This window comes from Mus caroli, unplaced genomic scaffold (genome assembly GCF_978045245.1).
Source record: "Mus caroli unplaced genomic scaffold, Mus_caroli_1 scaffold_4, whole genome shotgun sequence".
NCBI lineage: Eukaryota > Metazoa > Chordata > Mammalia > Rodentia > Muridae > Mus > Mus caroli.
In genome coordinates, this window is record NW_028227259.1 from 60,539,882 (window position 1) to 60,561,365 (window position 21,484).

A 21,484-nucleotide genomic window follows, 5' to 3' on the forward strand; every position below is an offset into this window, starting at 1 on the left:
AGAATAATGCTTCAATATATACTTTCCTTATTGCTTACGATGAGTGGCAATCAAACAAAGATGCCAAAGGATAGAGGAAACGATTTGTCCTAGGTGGCTGTGATATATATTAATAGAAATATTTGAGATGTTTGGGAAAAAGTTAAAAAATGAAGCATATACATATATATATATATATATATATATGTTTATTAGTGGAAAGTTGAGAGAATTTGGAAATAGGAAGGGTATAGTTTTAGAAGTACTTCATATGATGCTACTTAGTGATAGCATTCTATAGAGCCATCCTAGTCTTAAAGGAGACATTAGTCTATTGTCACATGGAAACTATATCAGAAATGGCAGTAACTGTTAGTAATTTGGGAAATCAAACCCGCAGTAGTCTTACATGACTGGTTATTAATTAACAGGAAGAAAATAGCTTTAAAAATCTCTTAATAAGTGTTAGATAACTTCCTGAAAGGAATTTTCTCTCTCAAAAACCAAACAAAACAAAAACAAAACAAAACAAAAAAACAAACAAAGAAAAAAATCCATCTTGGTTACTCCAATACCAGCTAACAAATAAAAGGTATTAGTCATTCATTGGCTGAACCAAATCCCAAGCTGATTTTAATTACAAATTCCTTTTCTTAGAATGTATGAACAGTCCAAAAAATATCACATCTGACCCAGTCTTTCTCATGTAGTTATAATGTAAATATATATATAATTATATATGTATATATATAAATATATATAAAATGAAATTTGTATATATGATTTAAATATATAATGTAAACTTCATTCAAGTCTTCTCACAACTGTTTTGGCAACGTAGACTAGCTATTTCCAAAATATTTGAGACATTTTACAAAAAGTCACACTAAGGATGAGACCATTAAACTAGAAATAGTACCTTTTAAACCACACTTGAGAGAGGAATGAGGAAATATATTTCCACTGCATAGGCTTATTAAATATATGATGATTGAGCACTGAGAGTTAACCAGCAGTCAAGGCAAATTAAAATTGGACTGATTTCCTATTTTATTTTAGGACCAGAATGGATTTTTCAACCCCTGTTGACATAGATATCAACTTTATCCCCAAATATGTCTGGAATATAGTCTGGCCACTAATATTTTATTTAATATACTTATTTATATTTTTGTTTCTCATTAATATTTTATTTAATATATGCTGTTATTTTTAGCAATTCAGATGTATGGCCCAGGCTATAAACAGCTGACATGCATAAAATAAGTCAGGAAATCAATCTGACTTCAAGAAAATGGTGCAAGCTTGGATAATGGAAAGTACGGGAGAGCTTTCCTTCTAGAGTTTGCTTAAGGTTACAACCACCACCTACAGATAATGTCCAGTGGAATTCCAATCTCATTGTCTATTTGTTTTTATCTGACAGAACGAACATGGGGGAAAAGAAATCCTACCAGTACCAGCTACAATAATTGGCCTTATTCTCCTTAGAATATTTTTTTCTTTTAGTCTGTATTGTTCTAACATTGTTTTCTTTTCCTTCAAATAAGCTGGCCTGAGCTAAAATATAGCTTAATTAGAGAAGTATTCTTATCAACATATGCAGAAGTCTCTCTGACTGTTTATCAACTGCTCAAGTTCAGCCAAGGCTACATTATTGCCCGATGAGTAAGAGCCCATCTGCGGCTCCCTCAGCAGCTGTGTGAGTGTGGGCACATTCTCTTCAGGGACACTGGCGTCTTGTGTGAAATGCAGTCGAACAGGAAGACTTACCCCTAATGTCACAATGTGACAGTGAAATGATGTCTGAACCACAAAGTTAAGCAGACAGTGAGTGTTAGAACATATCAGGATGCATTTTAAATCCGTTTCGCTTGATCAAGGGTGTTCCTAAGAGTGTTCCCCTGCTTCTGTTGTTGCCTAAAAATTGCCTTTTAAGACTTCTTTTGTTTTTAATTGGCTATTTTTTTATTTACATTTCAAATGTTGTCCTCCTTCCCAGTCTCCCCTCTGCAAAACCCCCATCCCATCCTCCCTCCCCTCTGCCTTTAAAAAGATGCCCCCCACTCATCTATCTACTTCTGCCTCACCCCTCTAGCACCTCCCTATGCAGGGGCATCAAGCCTCCACAGGACCAAGGGCCTCCCCTCTAGTTAAACTCTTTGCCCCATCTACTGTGAGAATGAAGACCATTCTCAGGAATCTGTCGACGGTCCAGAAAATGTCATCACTCTGAAGGAGCACACAGTCATTGTGAGGGGTCCAAGGGGAACCCTCCGGAAGAACTTCAATCACATCAAGGTAGAGCTGAGTCTCCTTGGAAAGAAAAAGCAGAGGGCCTGAATCGACAAATAGTGGGGTAACAGAAAGGGACTGGCCACTGCCAGAACCATCTGCAGTCATGTTCAGAACATGATCAAGGGTCTTACGCTGGGATTCCCATTAAGAAGCTGTCTGTATATGCTCACTTCCCCATCAAGTCGTTATACAGCAGAGTGAGTCTTCGGTTGAAATCCGTAATTTCTTGGGTGAAAAAAAAAATACACCCTCAGGGTTCAGATAAGGACAGGTTGCTTGTTCTTTTTCTCAAGCCCAGAAGAAGGATGAATTAATCCTTGAAGAAAATGATATTGAACTTGTTTCCGATTCAGTGGATCTGATTCAGAAAGCCACAATAGTTAAAAATAAGGACATTAGGACGATTTTGGATGGCATCTCTAATCGGAAAAGGGACCCGTGCAGCAGGCTGACAAGTAAGACCTAAGTTACCCAGTTCCAGAAACAAGATCCGGATTGTATAATTTGGGCTCTTTGGGTCAATAAAAGACTTCTAGTTATAACTGAACTTCCCTTGTAATATATTTGTGTCCTTTTGAGACAGATCTGTTATTTTATTTAATTTTTTTTAACTTTAGATTAGAATTCTGTTAGGTAGAGCACACTTAAAAACCGCCATTCTTAATTTATTACCTGCCAATATTATGTTGTTTTTATTCAAAGCTGAAGCTAATCATTAAAATAAAAAGTGGAGAATACCTTGTTCTTCCCCCAGAATAAGAATTAGTTACATGTTTATTATTATTGTAGTTTATTAGTATAGAAAAAGCTTATGACAGAATCCAGTGGGACAGAAACACCAGTGAGTCAAAGACTTTACTGTATAGAAAAGATGACAATTTATAGATGTCCCACAGATCGAAAGTTTCGTATTTCTAAAGTGAAAATTATATTAACATAATGTGTGGAAAATGGCAGTGTTTATAAATGTACAGAAAATGATGGTAAGTTTAAAATACAATAATCTCAGATACTCTCTTTCTTTGAAACAGAGAATAAGAATATTATAAATGCAGCAATCAAATCTCTGACAGATGTGGAGGTAAAGCAGATTAGAAAGCCAAACAATAGTACTAATAGAGCATGATTTTTCTGCAGTTGCTTCGTTGGTCTGTTCCTGTCACATGCTTTAAAATGTCCATCTGTCCAGAAGCATAAGAATTCAATCACCAACCTTAATGAGATGCTAACTAAAATAAATTCTTTGGTAGTACTGAATATTTGAATAACTTACGCAGAATATCAGAGAGCTAGATTACGTTATCAAATATGCCTTAACTTTGAACCCTGGGATTTTATGAGCTTACTATATGAAAATCAATCATCTTTAAGTCTAAGTCTCATAGCTGGATTGTAGATATTCATACTTCCCAAAAGAATCACAAAATGCCAACATTTGTTGCTATTTAATGAATTCCTTTCTTTTTATTCTGAAAGATTCAAGCTTCCCATACATAGCATCTATCTCTCTTTAATATATTTTTCTCAAAAAGATTAAAAGAGAAAATATACAGGAGAAAAGAAACATCTACAAATATAGAATAGAAATGAATGTTAGACACTAATAATTTAAGAGACCCTCCCCCCCCCCAGTATAGATTAGACCATTTTTTTAAATCAAGGTGCTCATTATCATTATTGTTTTTTTTTCTTTCTAGTGAGGTAGGATGAAATTATTTCTACAAGCAAATGCAGAAAACCTAATATTAAATACACATGTAAGATTATAAAGATGACCTTTGTGGGTTATATTATAGTTGTCAAACTAATAAGTTTACACACATTTAAATGTTGCTACACCAAAAAAAAAATGGAATGATATGCTGTGTTACCTCAAGATTTGAATATTAATGTATACAAAACCTTTATCACAAACGGGAAGACCAACTCATCTACTTCTCTTTCTTTTCTCTCTCCTGTAGTTGAGGTCTATGTGTGTAAATTTTGTATTGCTCTGGAACCAATTACTGTGGACACAGTAGATAAAATCAACGCAAAGCATTGTTTTATTGCAGGAAAGAAAGCTAAGAGCCAGGAACTGGCAAAGCATTGTACATTCCGAAAGTTCCAGGACAGACCTGTTCTTTGATTCTAACATCTTCTGAAGGTCAGCTGTGTCCCTGGCATGTAGTCCTCTCTTTCTAGTTTCTAAGCAGTGGGGAAAAGACCAGAGTCTTCCTTCTTGCTCCACTTTCATGTCCTCTGAGGCTTCCTTCTCCTACTTCAAATAACCTCTGTGAATGCAGTGGAGACACTCAGAGTATCCAATTGTACCTTCCTGCTTGAAAGCCAGTTGACTGGCAAATGAAATTCTATCTGCAACTTTTAATTCTTCCTTACAGATAAGGAAACACACTCATAATTTCCATCCAGTTGAATATCAGCTTTACTAAGAGGTCATCCTTCTTTCTGTGTTTCACTCTTTGGTTTTTTTTTTTTTTTCTTTCTTTTCTAATCACTTGATTCACTACAAGGAATATAAGTTAACAGACAGTTCATTAAATATATTGCTCTCTACATTCCCTGGTAGATTTTCTTTTTAAAAAACATTTGGATAATTAAGATGAAACAAGTGAATAAAAGATAATTCAGAGAATGTGACTTACCTGTGCAATAGATTGGTTCCAAAGTTAGCTCCTGTTCTGTTTCATCTTTCAAAGGCAAAGTAACAGTTCAGAGACTTTCTCTACTTCCCTGAAGAAAAGCTATCTAAGGACACAAACCTTCATTCCATACAATATGAAAACCCGAGAATTTTAAATGTATATAGCTTCCTAAACAGATTTCACCAGGTGCAGTTTAGATGAAGTGTCTAAGATAGAGAAAGGAAAAAAAATAGAGAAGAAAGTGGAGCATCTGCTTGAGTGGCTCGGAAAAATGCATATTACATTTCCATCCATTTCAATAAGAGAGAATTGACTGCAGAGCTTTTGCTCCGAGCCCCTGTCTGTGCTTCTGTGTTTTACAAGGTAGCTTTTCAAAGCATTTTTTTTGGTTGCTGTTTATGTGTTTATTTGTAATGTTTTAACATTTACAAACCTGGCCGGTCCTGCTGGAATTTCTCCTTGGTTCTTCACATTACTCCTGTGGACTGCTGGGGACTAGCTCCAACTGTGTAATTTACCACGCAGGTTTATCGATCTCGTTCAGCTGTTTCTGGAACTCTCTTGGTGTGTAAGGCAGTCATGCAAAGCAAGCAAGGAACAGCAGAACCAAGTGTGATTATCACAATGCCAGAGTGAAAAGTGTAAAATAAAAGAAACCTTTGCTTGTAGGCTTTGAAAGCTTTTGAATGATTAATCTACACCTTGCCCAACTGGGTTTAATGACTGAATTTACCAGCTGTAGATGTTTCAGCACAGTGGTAGGTGCAAAGCAAGTGCTTAATAAGTCTTTGTTACAGTGAATGCCATTGTGAAGATAGTATTTTTCTCATTAGTTACCTGTCAATATTCTCCTCTCCTTACCTGGGACCCCCTTCTGCCTTCCTGTTTTCCAGTATATGTCAACAAAGAGATTTACAAGGGGATGTAGCTCAGATGAACTGGGAACTGAAGTCCAACTGTGGTCCCATGCGTTTTCATTCCTATGTTTTATTTCAACCTTGCTAGCTAGCACCTGCTATTAGGATTCTATATGTCAGAGATATTGGTTTAAGGGAAACCATTAAAGACAGATGCAGAGGAGGGGAATTCTCATGCACTGAGCATGAAAGGAAGGCTTCCTGGGGCCTATGGCATCTGCAAGTGAAGGTCTTGAATGTTCTCTTGAACTATAGGCTATCCTGTGGAACTAATAGATTACAAACCACTGCAGGGGATAAAGCGAAGGTTCAAAGGTCAAATCATGGATAAGGGGAGTTTGTTAGAGAAGGTGCAGAAATTACAAATTGGCCCAGGTTTTTTATTTTTTAACTAAAAATTCATATAATATATTCTGATTATAGGTTGCCAAAACCTACTCACAGACTCTCCCCAATCCATCCAACTCCATGCCCTCCTTCTCTCTGTCTTGGGAAAACATCAATTTAAAATCATACAAAACAAAATACAAATCAAAGTACAAGAAACACACACACAAACGCTACACACACGTGTGAGCAAACATACACACACATACACCCCAAACCCCCTAAAGACAAAAATTAAAAAATCATAATAAACAAGCAAAATACCAGGAATACAGGAAAATAAAACCTGCCTCTAAAAGCAATATACAAAAAGAATCGATAAAGAGCACTACTGAGTTCGTTTCACACTGGACAAGAACATTTTGAAACTTAGCTGTGATGGGAACCAATTTGGCAAAGAGGAGCTAGTGGTAATCCACTTCTCTCAAAATATTCGCACCAAAGATTAATGAATGTTATCCGACAACATCGTTTGGATATACACGTTTTATTTTATGTACTTTTGTGTTTTTCTCACATGCATGTATGTGTAGCATGCTCCTGGCAGCCCTAAATGTCAGAAAAGGGCATCAGATGCAATGGAATTGGACTTTTGGATGAGTTTGTGCCATTCTGTGTGTGCTGGTCTCCCAAGTAAGATCTTTTGAGAGAGCAATAGTGCTCTCAATTGGTGAACTATCTCTGAAACCCCAGTTAACTTACACTTTAAGACAAGAAAACAAAACAAAAGATAAACAGCAATGTGTGTAAAACAGGGTTGGTTGCTGCACTAATCTGTATATATAAAGGTAATGATCTAGAGAGCAATTTGATACTATGTCCATTTAACAGTGTTGTTGGACTAACTTCCTCCCTAGGACCTAGGACCTCCCCACCTAGCCTGTTCTGGGCCCTATCAACAGTATAACTTCTGTTGAGAAGCACGGCTTCAATCCAATGAGAAAGTATTGGTTCAGTATGTTTCTTAGTAAACGTTCAATTTTATCTCCTTGTTCGAACACTTTGGGAAGCTGTGAGGTATGAAATGGATCCAAATTTCTGTCAGCATCTGGCATATCTTTATTTGGAATCATTCTTTCAGAAGGTGAAAATATCTGTGCTGAAGGATGTTCTGTCTAAAGATATGCATGTTATGAGCTTTGTGTTATCATCGTGCTGTAGATGTGGGGACATGAAACAGCCTTTGTTCTAACAAGAGTACAAATGAAGTGTCCACAGTAGGCTCTCATGTTTGTTTGTTCATTTGCTTTTGTTTTGTTTCTTGTCTAAAGAAAACATTGGCCTGATTTATTCATGATTTAAAACAGAAACTTCCATTCTATTCCAGGTGTGAAGAACAGCTGATTGATTTTAACTTGGTTTCCTTAACTTTTTTAAATTTAATTTTGACAATTTCAAAAATACATACAATGTATTGTGAATGTGTTGACTTTCTTTTTCTTTTTTTTTTTTTTTTTTTGGTTTTTGGTTTTCAAAGACAGGGTTGTATTGACTTTTTATTACCCCTTTTAATCTGCTTCTTGTTCTTACATTCTTTGCAACTGGTTCCCATCTATCTCCATGGCTTATGGTTTTCCGTACATCTTGGAGGTAGCCATAGCTCCTGAGTGTTCATGGATACATCTATGTTACAAGACAGCATTTCCTAACACTCCATTCTCCAGCTTTTATATTTCTTTCCTGTCATTGCTGATGCTCTCTGACCTTTCCATAGGGAGGGGGATATATTCTTGTATCCACAATAAATAACATCAATAAAATTATTTGTATAAGTTTTCTTCTGTATAATGAATAAGGCATTTGTACAAATCAGGACTTAGTAACAAGTTTCTGAAATGGAGCATCTAAGTAGTCCACAAATTGGAAAACAGCTTTTTGAATAATTGGCTCTAATTTTTCATGACATCTTTGTATGGCACTTTATACTGTATTGTATCAGAATAGGGAATCTCAGCCAAATCTGGCCTTCTGCTTCTTTCTGAATAGTCAGCCAGATAGGATTGATTTTTTTCTTTATAGTTGTAAATATTGAAAAATAACAATAGTAACATTTTATGGAGTGGAAACATTATCAGAATCTCAAAATGTTATGTCCACAAATAAAATCTCCCTTGTCAATTAACTTTTGTGTTTTTAATGACTATTTTTATGTCAAAGCTGCAGGGCCAGGTAAGTGCAGCTGAGATGTATGGCACACAGAACACGAAATATTTATATTTTGGCCCGTTGTGAAGAAGGTTTGCTAAACTGTGGGTTAGGTTTAAAAGGAACCAGTCAGAAATGCTGAAAAATAGATCAGCTAATAGTGCCTATGTTATAGCAACCCAATGAGTTATGTTCTAGAATATTTGGTTTTCTAAATCATTTTGTTGTATAAGTTTGGCTGTATTTGCCAAGAATTTTCAACTTTGCTTATTCTGTTTTTTTCATGTTTTTCATGCAATAAAATGCAAAATGCAAAGAGGCCAGTTTGCACCTCCAGAGTAGGTAGTTCTTGCAGTCAGTTTTCACTTCCACATTGAGTATTTTATTTGTACCTTGAAAAACCAGGACATAAATATGGTGCATATAGAAAGAGCCTTAGTCAAAATGACAACTTGAGTGAAAAGAACACTGTACCTCCCTGGCATCAGGAATTGGATTCCTTGCTGGTTTCGTAGTAACTAACCCACATCTGTAGAACTAAGAATACCTCTGGATTCTTAATACCTCAAGTGCACATACAAACACCAGTGTAAAATGTATAATTTTATACCTAAGTCAAGAACTAGCTATTTTTTCCAGTTTTATTTTTTATTGGATATTTTATTTACATTTCAAATGTTATCTCCTTTCCTGGTTTCCTCTCCAAAAATATACCCTTCCCCATCCCCTCCCTCCTCCCCTGCTCCGCATCCCACCCATTCCTTCTTCCTAGCCCTAGCATTTCCCTACACTGGTGCATAGAGCCTTCACAGGACAAAGGGCCTCTCCCTGCATTGGTGTCAGACTAGGCCATCCTCTGCTACATATGCAGCTGGAGCCATGAGTTCCACCATGTGTGAAGAGCTAACTATTTTACTTTCCTCAAATAAGCTTGGTAATTAATGAATCCACATGTCTCAACCTGAGTCTTTTGAGCACCCTTTCTTCTGTGAACATGAAAGAAAGACAGTCATTTTGAAGTATGGAGGAATGTTGCGACTTCAGTACATGAAGGCACCCCTAAAAAGTTTAAAGACGTGATAAAAGTTTGTTTGAGGGTTCTGCCAAATATCCTACCACCAATGCTCCATAGAATCCCAGGTATGTTTGCTCAGTAGCAGGGACACAGTCTGAGAATGTTTCATCAGGCATCTGTTCATTTGTAGGGAAAGGATTTCCATCATCAGACAGCTCTGCTTTTAATATAGAATGCAGCACTCCTCCTACGCCAAGAGCCTCCTCATGGTTTCAGTGCTTTATGACTGACAAAGAGTCATTACAAGTCGGTTTGATGGACATAACTAAGTGAATTGGAAAAAAATAATAAAAAAAGTCTTTCAGCCCATTCAGAAATAATTGATGTGACAGAGACAGCTGTATGTGAGTTCCAGATAAGGAGACAATTTATGAAGAAACTACTGAAGCTAAAAAGGAAGGTGCAGAGTTAAAGGTCCCAATAAAGTTGTCTGTTAGACACAGCACTCTTCAATAAGGGAAAGATTGAACCTGAGGTACTTTCCAATAGATGGCATCCTTAGGGGCCCATCCTCTTGCAGATAAAATTCCCATAAAGGTATTGTCACTAGTTATAAAACATGGACTCTAATGCCAAACTATCTTCATTCTATGGAATTTATGAAACACAACATTTACTAAACTTAAATCTCTTTATTTTCCTCAAATTTATCTCTACTTTAGCAAAGAAATATGCATTTTTATTCTGTAGGTTGTAACTTCAAAGATTTTGGTAAAGAATTGAGGTAAAAGTCTTTACAAACATTGCCTTATAAAACATCACAAAGGATTTTCAGGTATTATAGATTATTTAAAACTGCTTAAGCAATTTATCATGAGTAAAATTATTATGTATGTGTTTTTAAATAGTCATCTGTTAATTCAAAACTATACTTTAGATTTCACTTGGATATTCTATACATTCTCAATGATTACACTCTGTTTTTATCCTTTTAAGTTCATGGAATTTATTTATTTATTTATGTAAATGATGACCATGGTCATACATTGCTTCCCTTGCATTGCTATTTCCATGAAAGGAGGGAGACAAGAAAGAGGCTGCCCTCTCAAGTTCCATGACAACAGAAAAACAATCAAGGCAGACAGAGAACTGCCTCTATGGGATACCAGAAAACAGTGAATGGATGTGAAAGGTTTCAGAAGGCTGGTTACCAACCTAGAGAAACTTTAAAGCAATGCTAATGAGGTTTAGTCACATAGGAGTTAAAGAGAAGACAAACCATATCATTATTCTTGACTTAGCATCTTACCTGGAGTTTGAATGCATTTGTGGCAGTGTCTATACTACTGTGGTTACCCTGATCTTCTTGTTCTCAAGCCTAAGCTTCTAGTGTGTAATATTGGAGCCCCAAAGTAGCTGACAAATGCCTTTATAAATTAATTGACCACCAAAGTGTTTGTGTTTAATGAAGGATATCATCACTGTAGCCCTTGAAATATGCAGTTGTTATCATATGTGCATTATTACTTCATCAATAATTTGTGGTTTTCAACATTAATTAGGCCTGACATTTTATGTGGACTTTAGAACTTCTACCTAGAATATTTGTGAATTACTTAGCTAGCTCTATATTTTCCTTAAGAAGAAGAAGAAGAAGAAACGTAAGTAAAATGATGGAAGAGAACTCTGGTTATTTAGCAGTGGCCTGAGGCACACTACCTTTTATAGGATGTGTCTCTGAGGGAGCTTGAGGCTCTTTTTATGAGCTATCTCATTAATTCCCCCAGAATTAAGAAAAAGATATTATTATCTCTATTTTACAGACCCTTGGCCTAAGGCATAAGAACCAAAGGTCAGCTAACTTGGCCAAGGTAGCAAAGAAAATCTATAGGGAATTTTGAAATATTTGTTTTTTGCTTTCTTTTATTTTTCATATATAAAGCATAACTTTTCTTATTTAAAACCTATACACTCTTTATACATACCCATGGAAGAATTTTCTTTTGCTTTTGTGGTTATTTTGAAAATAATTCTCTGTTTAACTTAATTTAGTGTTCACTGAGCTCTTTCATTCTCTTTGTAACTTCAGTTGAACACCTTGCTTTGCTAGCATGTTACATACTCACCTTAAAATGAACACTTTTCTGTGACATTGAAGAATAATATCGAGAATCAGTAAATGCATCCCTATTTAAACCTTGGTCCAATAATCTTTAAGACCTATTTATACTTCTAAGCATGTTAATTAGAGTCTTCTCCTATTTGCATTTCATTGGTAACTTTATCTTCATTATATATATACATACATATATACATATATATATATATATATATATATATATATATATATATATATATATATACACACGCACACACACACATGGCACACACATATATATGGCATACACACACACACACACACGCGCGCGTCTATGTATGCCGTTGAGCTTCTTCACTGTATGTAATTTTTAAAGCCCATCAAATAAATGCAAGTATAGTGAATCATGACATATTTATGACCACTTCCATTCAGCTACTCAAACCAAAAAGTCCATCCCCATTGCTGGTAGCTCTTTTTTGGCCTTTCCTTAGGGTAATGGTTCTCACATCTCGAAGTGTATGAGTTTGAATGCTTTCAGATCCATGTTTCTGTGCCCTGAGAAAGACCTGCATATTGCTATAACTGATTCTAGAATCAGTAGATACTGTGGGGGAATCTGTTGGTTTCTAGAGCAGATTATCCTCAATGCTGACTTACTTAGTTTATGTTGTGGTATGTAGTGGCACTTCATTATTTATAAATTTTCTAAATAATTCAAAGTTGTGAGTAAACTCAGGAGTTGTCACTCGATTTTTCTTTATATCATCAGTAGTGAAACAGACATACACACTACTGTTTTTGTCAGAAACTTGACATACTGTCTTCCTTGCTCATCTAGTCCATCTTTAAATCTGGGGGGAGTGCCATAATTTTGTATTGTAGTACATGTTATAAAACATAACAGTCAATGAAGATAAGTCTCTGTCCTGCTCCCTCTCCCTTTCCCTCTTTCCCTCTCTCCCCTCCCCTCTCCCCAACTCCTCTCCTCCCTCTCCATATATATTTTTTCTTTCTTCCTATTCCTTCTAGATTTCTCTATACGTGCATATACCTACTAACTGAATATGTGTGGCATACTATTAGAGTTGAGTGTTAGATTATGCATCGATACCTCAGTGAAGTTCTAATACTAACTTTGTTTTATCAGTTTAAATGCATCATCGAAGTAGTTTTATACTTAAAATAGCAACAACACACAACATAGAGATATAACGTTGATATTCCAGAATATAGAATTCTAACTATATGGATCAAATGATTGGTGTGTGTGTTCTTGCTTACTGTGTCATATTTTTCAGTTTAAGTTTTAATGTGATAAATATTTGCATTTACTTAGAATCTATATTAAGTTAAGCAACTTTCAAACAAAAAGAAACTGAAGAACTGAGTGCCTTTTTAAGTACTAAAATTCTAATGCTCTTCTAAAATAAATTGTGGAGATCAAAATATTCTCAATAAAATGGGGCAAAAAAATCCAGAAAATGGAATGCTAAATTCATGACAATTATTAGCTAACACACTGTGGAACTATTTCCTTTTTCTCAGTACTTTTTTTTTTCATTAGAAGGATAGAGGTTCTCTCTGTCATTGTAGTACTACATTGGGGAAAAGAAAGAACTCAGCACAGATTCTCAAGTTACTACTTTCACCCAAAAGTTACTTTTTTAAAATAACAAAATGAAGCAACATTTTAAAAATTATTTCTCATTTTTCTTTTCTGTATTAATAGTGTGTGTATTTCTGTGTTCATTTTAAACTCTTGCTTTGATAGTTGAAACTGATCCTAAAAGAAATGAAAGTCATTAAAATAGAATTAAGACTAACCTTTAACCTTTCTTCCACATTCTTTTTAGAATGATAAATAATTTTAACCCATTGTATAGCCTTTGTAGTCCCTCCCTTATTCTTTATCATTAAAATTCCACTGCTCAGTACTGTTTGCTGAAAATAACAGGGTGGTTTTAAGAAAGCTGCAGTACCTTTAACCACTGAACCATGATTTAAATTTAAAAAAGGCAGAAATAAAGAAAGCTGTAGTAGTGACATTTTCAAAGGGAGACCAACCTCCTCAGGCAATTCCAGATACTTTTTGGCTACCTGATAATATTAAGTGGGAGGGAATATAAACAGAAATGAAAGCAAGATAAACAAAAATGATTCCTTAGTGCAAATCTAATGGTCATAGAAACATAAAAACATAAAAACGGTAAGAGTTCTTTGCAAAGGCCATGTCTGTAGACATTTTGGTTAGTGAGTTTGGTCCCATGATGTATAGACTGCCCACAGTGAAATACTGCGTGACCATTTTTCCATTCTGCTGTCCTAATTGCATGAAATATTATAAAGTCCATAATGATACTAAATGCCCACCAATCTTTAGATCTTAAAGTAGGATGAAGAAATCTGCATATACTGTATGTTTCTATTATGCTAACAAAGAATGATATAATAGCAGGAATATCAATTTGCAGGTTTCATAGTAAATTTTTTTCCTAAAACAGAATAAGGGAGACATTTGTGGAAGCATATATTAGACTTTAACAAAGTCAATTTACAAATTATGAGGAAATGCTACAATTCAACTGTCTTGTTTAATTAACCTATGATGTGCAGATAATCCTTATAACTCTACAGTCCTATTGGTCATGGTAAGGATTAGTGATTTTTGTACAATGAGCTTTCGAACTAGAATCACTCAGAAAAGCTTCTTAAATTTATACTATGTTTTGGCAGCAGTAAATTTATACTGTGTATTGATAATGGAGAATGTGGATTATAAGTATAATAACTATGTACATACGTGTCAATTCGAAATTCATGAGGGGTTAATGTATGAAACTATTATTAAGAATTTCAGACAGCTACCAAGCAGCATTTGGTATATACATCACATAATATGTCACCTAACCAATACTATATATTCCATTAATGCTTTCGTTGGCCTTCTGAATGATGCAGCATTGGTTTGTTGCCATAATAAACTTGAATTTATTTTAATGTTACTATGTAATTCAGATAACTTGCATGTCTCATGCCCCATAGATATGAGCAGCCATTGACACTAAAACGGGTACTTGTTGGTTCTATTTGAAAATTCTTGAGGACCTGTAATAAACAAAATAAACACTACATCGTGTTTGAATGAACTGCAACTGTTGTAACTACAATCAGTTAAGACTTTTAATTTCTTTTTCATTCATTAGTTGAAGAAAGTTTTACAGATCATCTCACTATATGTGCCTTAAACAGATACTTTATAGGAACAAAGTCATAAATACTTTGTGATTTCATAATTCCACATTCATGTTCTCATTTATCAGCTGCACTGTTACTAGCTGAATTTCAGCAAACACGGGATTATATGTCTATATTATATCGACTGGATTTGAATGCCTTATGTCATTTGAAGTATTGAGATGACATTTTTTCACAATGAATTGTATTGGTATATTATTTCCTCCCAGAGTTACTGATCATTGTTTTTATTAAATCTATTTGAGGAAAATATAAAGACTACTGAATGGGAAAAGATTGAATATATAAAACTAGTTTCTTTGATTTCAATGCATTTGTGGGTAAAATATTATTTTTCTTACACTTGTTTCATAAGGAAGATTTTTGTTTTCAATAGTAAAATATAAACTCTTGGCTTATCTTAGGTGATATATAGTTATCCAAATATATTCTACCTGTTTAATTATTTTGTATTGAATTAGTGTCTGTAGATTTTAAAATATGTAATTAATGTATTTTATGAAATAAGATCATTTACCATCTTATATCTTAGTGACATTCAGAATCTTTTCTTTTACAGCCATTTCGTAGAGTGACGTTTTCTGTTGTGAGTCAGCCTCAGGACCCACATCAGGGGTCACTGCAGAGTTGCTATGACAGCGGGCTGGAGGAGTCAGAAACACCAAGCAGTAAGAGTTCATCAGGGCCAAGACTGGGTGCCCTTCCACTCCCAGAGGACAACTATGAGAGGACCACGCCGGATGGCAGTGTTGGTGAGGCAGAGCATATGGAAAATGGTAGGGGCAAACACAACATCCACACACATAATCACGCTAGTGAGCCCGAATAATTAGGCTTGTGAAAAGCTAGTCTAAAATAAAAAAAACCAAACCAAAACAAAACAAAAAACAAAGTAGCTTACACCAAAATTAATTTAAAATTCTAAATATTTGGTAAAATACAGAACTCACAAATAAAGAAACATAAATCTATAGATAAAAATTCATAAAATCACACCATCATTTAAAGTAGTGCATCAGAAATAAATGCACCTATTTATAAACTGGAGCATTTTCTACCATGAAAGTGCTAACTCAGTGCACAACTGCAAAAGCACAGCCACTAAGGGAGGTCTTGTATGAGTGTTTTCTTCTATTCATTTTTGTCATGCAACTATTTCTTCAATGAACACAAACCAACCGTAGCAAAAGTCACACACTTTGCTTAACTATTTCCTTCTTTCAATATTCAGCAATGCAGTTTTGACCCTTTGCTTTTGAATGCCAGGTGAATTGGATCAGAAATGAGCAGTAGTGTCTTGCTCTCCCTAGCATGCATTAAATGCCATTACAATTTCTCTCTCCTTAAAGTACATGGTTTAATCTCTATTTTTGAAAGAGAAGGGGAATAAAACAAATTATAATTCCCCCTTTCCTCACCTCATTGTGAGCCTATTCTCATAATTGTCACAATTGGCCTTCTCTGCCTTTTGTATATCATAAAATATGTTGCAAATAATACATGTAAATGCTTTCACATTTGCTCATGTTCCCAAAGGCAACCGTGTTATTTATTTTCTAGATTTTGAATACTCGATAAACACTTGAGGCATGAGTTTATTTCACAGTGGAGAGGCAAAGCTTTTCCTAACTTCATTTTTATTTCTAATGTGAAAGAGATACAGTTATATACATCAAGGAAAGCATGAAAATTGCATATGGTTTTCTGTCATTCACCATCTCAATCCTCTTATGAAAAAGGCTCTTTTTCTTGCTTTATATCAGTTTTTTTCAGTGGTGGCATATATATTATATTTAAGAGAGTATATTAATTAAAGAAAAATGCACCTTTTGATTTAGAAATGTACTTGTGAATACTAAAATCCAGTAAAACATAAATCAAAAAGTGACCCCAAGTGAAGTATTCCACATTAAATCATACTGAGTAATTGCCTAAGTATTGATCTTTATTAAATATGATATCAGGGCCTGTTGATTGAAGTCCCTCTTGATCAATTCTCTAGACTTTAAATGGCATTTTGCCTCCTGGCTATAAGGCATGCTTATCTGTGTGTATGGTGGTGTGTGCTAACGTGGAAGGGACTTTGACATGATCTTTAAAAAAACATTTTGTCAGTAATTTTATTAAATGAGTGTAAAATTTTGGTATGAATTAAAATGCAGTTGAATATATATTTAAGGGAAATGTATTTAAAGTTCTAATTATATATATATATATATATATGTATATATATATATTAGAATAGTTCTTAGTCAGACAGGCTTCATTGCTCTTGAGACTTCTATTTTATATGAAATTTTCTTTTGATAATAGTACAATTTTACTTGTTCTTAAAAGTACTTTCTTTACTCTAGAAAGAATGTTGTATCAGTAAGTGTTTTTTTATGTCAGTGGTTTTTGTAACCCTGGCATTTTAGTTTTTATTATTATTTCCTTTTTTAATTTAAAGATGGTATGCATTTTAAATATAATCAGGAAATGATGCCTAATTAAAGTATAATTATGTTTGGTAAGCTCACCTAGGGCAATTTTCAGGAAACATGAATGTCATGAAAAAAGAGAGGAAAATTTAAATAGAATAGAAAGTTCACTGAAACAATTTGCTAAATAAATTTCATTTTTTTCCTAACTATGTAGTAAGTGCTATAAACAGAAGAGGCATAGGATCACAACCAATTTTTCTACACATGACTGACACTTAAAACACAGGGTGCATATAAATGCTTTGTCATCTGTTGCCTGTGATCTATATTGTCCCTGATCTATATATAATTATAGATGAGATGGGATGCACTTTGAACAAGCCAGACTCAAACGTTGACATTTGAGTAACAGTTCTGTTTGGATCTTAGATTGCTAAATTCTCATGTACTTATAGAGTATAATTGTATTGCTTGAGTTCTGGTAAAATTTCATCTTCTATATTAATGGGCCATTCTTGTATAAATAGAATTAGAACTGAAACCGGTCAAGTATTCATTTGCAATATTTAATTGGAATACAGGTAATCTGCAGTTTTTTGCTTGGTTAGCTTTTCATCAGAATTTGTTTCGATTTTCATTTGGATTCTCTATAAAAATATCATTTTATATGCTGTCCTAGTTCCTAATTATTATCATACCAAATATTTTTCTTTCAGTTTTAACCTGGATGAAATTGTGCACACATCACTAAGTGTCTTGGATTAAGTCTCATTGGAAAGTTTAGAAGAAAATTAGCAACACAGTAGTATATAATGTTCCTCTGTTATTTAACAAAAGAGAAATAAGTTAGAGTGTCTAATAAGATGTCAAAGACATCATGCCATGGAAGGCATTGAAATGGAAAAATAGAAACAAAAATGTATCCAAATATATTTATATTTTACCAAAAGATATATTGTTCTTTTTTAACTTATTATAAAAGTAGTTTCATTAATAAGGAACATGAGTTGTTTTTCTGTTTAGCTAGTTTTACATAGTCCGATTTCAGGGAAAAATAGTACAATGTACAGGGCACATTATTTATTAGCATGGAGACTCACTATTCTGATGTTCTGGTGAATTTCTTAAAAAGTTAAATAGCACTTATGCCACTTAAGATATTTCAGGGAAAGTATATATTTATCCATGCCAATGATCACTAATACATTCGTTTTATTAATTACCATCCACATGTTGATTAATGTTGATAATTTTTTCAATAATAATGAGATAATTGGTTATTTGATAATATATTAAATTTTTAATGCAATAATATTTCAAAATATAAAGTTCACAATAAAAAGTTATAATAAAATGTTGGATTTTAAATATTTAAAACTTGTATGTAGGAATTGATAATTCAAGTAAAGGAAAATATTAAGCATAAAGGCATCATTACTTCAAAGACAAATATAGACTATATCTAGCTTTCTCTTTTTTGACAGGAAACTAAGGTTCAGAATTTCTCTTCGAACGGTATTTCACTTTCTTTGGGGCTATAGTATTTATCTTAGTTTCAACCTTTAAGCCCTGGTCTATTTATTCTATTAAAAGTCCCACTCTGTGTCAACTTTGCAAAGCCTGTTTGCCTTTTCTACACATGCCTTTAATATATCTGGCATATTACAAGCTCAGCTACAGAAAATACTCCACTTGGTTTCTGATCAACATTGTCATCAGAGGTGGTCAGTCCACATAACTCTTTTCAGTTTGTGCCTGATTATTTTCATGTCTGTGAAATAAATTATCTTTGAAATATCACTGTAGTCCAACAACTTGTTTCTGCCTTTATATCTGATCTTCTTTGATTTTTAAGTTTACATTATGTTTCATATATATATATCTATATATATATATATGTATATATATAGATATACATAAATGTAGAAAAGGGATATAAAATCTCTCTCTATCTCTATCTATCTATCTATCTATCTATCTATCTATCTATCTATCTATCTATCTACACACAAAGATTTTATATATGTAGATAGAGAAAGAGAGATGCAAGGTAGAAGAGAGAAACAGAGAAAGAGGGAGGGGGAGGAAGATCCTCCCTTCTTGTGAAATGTGTAGTAAACTTTTTGTGTATCAATGTGGGTATGGCACTAGCAATTTTAAGGCCTGCCTAGCAACCCACATAACATCTGTTCATACTGATAGTAGAGAACACATTTATGACATAAATCAAAGAAGAGGGTTGAGTTAGGTTTGTGATTTCTGATCAGGAGAGTGGATATATTGTCATTAAGCAGGCCAATATGGGAGATGGTTTCAGAACCTCCTTCAAACCACACTGCAAGAGATGTATTTCACCCTGGCCACAGTGCCCTTCACATTTGTTAGGTATTATGCCTCAGTAGAGAAAGTATTGCTACTTCTTGTTTGACATGTAACTAGGTCAGACTAAGAATGGACAAAAAAAGAAATTGGTACATATATTTTTCCCTAGGTAAACTTTTATACTAGACCACTAGGCAGGTTTTAAAAATTAAACAATTTGAGAAATTTGATTCTTTTAAGTCCTTGATGAACCTCAGGAATTCATTTTTCTTATATCTAAAATATATTTAAATTTTATGCATTATATTTTTAATCCTATTCCTAATTTTGTCAACCTTATATAAGGTTGGCTCCATTATTTTATTTATATCCTGTCTTCTCTGTCTCTTCATTACACATGCTTTTACTAGAATTTAGAATTCCTTTATACTGGAAATCAAAATATGGTACAGTATATGGTGAACCAATTTTCTCTTTGGCATTACATTTCTACATTATATTCAGATGAACATAAACATTCAATAGGAGAATCTGTTTTCCAGTGGCCAACCAAATTAAGAGTAGAGACCAAGCAGGGTTTTGTGTGGAACCAAGCATCCTCTGTTCTAACACCCTTCTCTAGTGACATCTCTAAGGCATTCTTTTGTAGTTGATATCAGCCTATCATGTTTTCATTTACACACATATATCTTACAAAACCTTCTCAAATGTCCCAAGATTTTTATATAGGTGTGAATTGCACAACCTTAAACTCAAAATAAGTACCTCACATTATTTACTATAGGAAAAGACTGCTGGTCGTTGCTAGGAATTTTCTTTCACAGTTCTGTTGGTCTCCTTGTCAATGCAGTCACCAGTATCTCACTGAGGCTAGGTTTTCTACTTTTTTTTTTTAAAGCAATCTATGATATGGTTCTGTACTTCACAATTATCTGCAAAACAAGAAGAAAAATCTGTAGGCCACCACTGTCAGATAGCCTTGTTCTTCCCTGTCCCTAGCGATTAAATAGAGATATTGATTAGACATGATGGTAGGTCTCAACCAATCAAGATGTGTGCTGCAGCTCCTCTGTATCCTGCCAGTAAATGGAGCTGTGTAAACTAAAATAACCTAAGATGACACTGTCCTAGAAGACACTTATCACCACTGTAGACAGAATCAGGTGGTTTGAAATAGGTCTTGAAGCCTAATAGCATTAGTTTGAAATCCACTTATGTCTCTATTTACTTAGCACTATGCTGAGCCCCAGTTACTTGTATCACCTCATCTTTGTAGAATAAAACAATTCTGATGACATTGAAATAACTTATTAATAAATATGACTTTAAATCCATCTATGAAATGTTAAAAGCTATTATTTAGTGGGGTGGTCAGTAAACTTTATTGTTAATTTGAGGGAGATTTGGTGTAATTTAATATCTAAAGTTTTCATTAAATGTTTTTAGTCTTACAAAGACAGCATGCCATAACTAATGGTCTAAGGTATTCTGACCATGAAGTGTTTGTACTGAGTTTCCTTCTGGGTGAGATCCAGGCGACAGAGCAAGAGCACAACAGGATTGGCAGGAACCTTCCTGCCTGTTTTCTGCCATCAAATCTATCTGAAAATTTACACTTCCTGTTTACCTCTTCTATTGCAGCTAATTTATATTTTTGTAAGCAAAGCATTTTCTCCTTCAGTAAAGCTGTATTTGGGCAGTGTCAAAATTATGTATATATATATATATATATATATATATATATATCATATACTTTTTAAAAAGATCGTGCAGTTTATATTCAGTTTTTTCAGTTGGGTCCATTATCCTTCCTGTACATATTTCCCTTCAGATGGCTGCAAAATTCTCACACTTACAGGGGAAATGAACAAAAAGTGTTCAATTAATATGCATGCCCAACTCCAAGTCCTTTCTTTTCTAATCTCAGTATTAATAATTAATACTGATAAAAATACATTGCTGTGTTACCCTTTTTATTATAATTTTGTCCTTTAAAG

At 34.1% G+C, this 21,484-nt stretch overlaps 1 protein-coding gene across 5 annotated transcripts in view; it reads left to right on the forward strand.

The window, feature by feature from the left end:
* The window catches only part of Pcdh7 (protocadherin 7), a 407,729-nt gene that overhangs the window by 177,044 nt on the left and 209,201 nt on the right, over nt 1-21,484 (forward strand). For 2 of the 5 annotated variants that reach the window (XM_021163001.3, XM_021163003.3), the window contains exon 2: nt 15,302-15,518. In XM_021163001.3, the coding sequence (XP_021018660.1) occupies nt 15,302-15,518 (217 nt within the window). The remainder of the gene's footprint in view (nt 1-15,301; nt 15,519-21,484) is intronic. The other 3 variants (XM_021163002.3, XM_029477353.2, XM_085836699.1) reach the window with 2 other exon arrangements.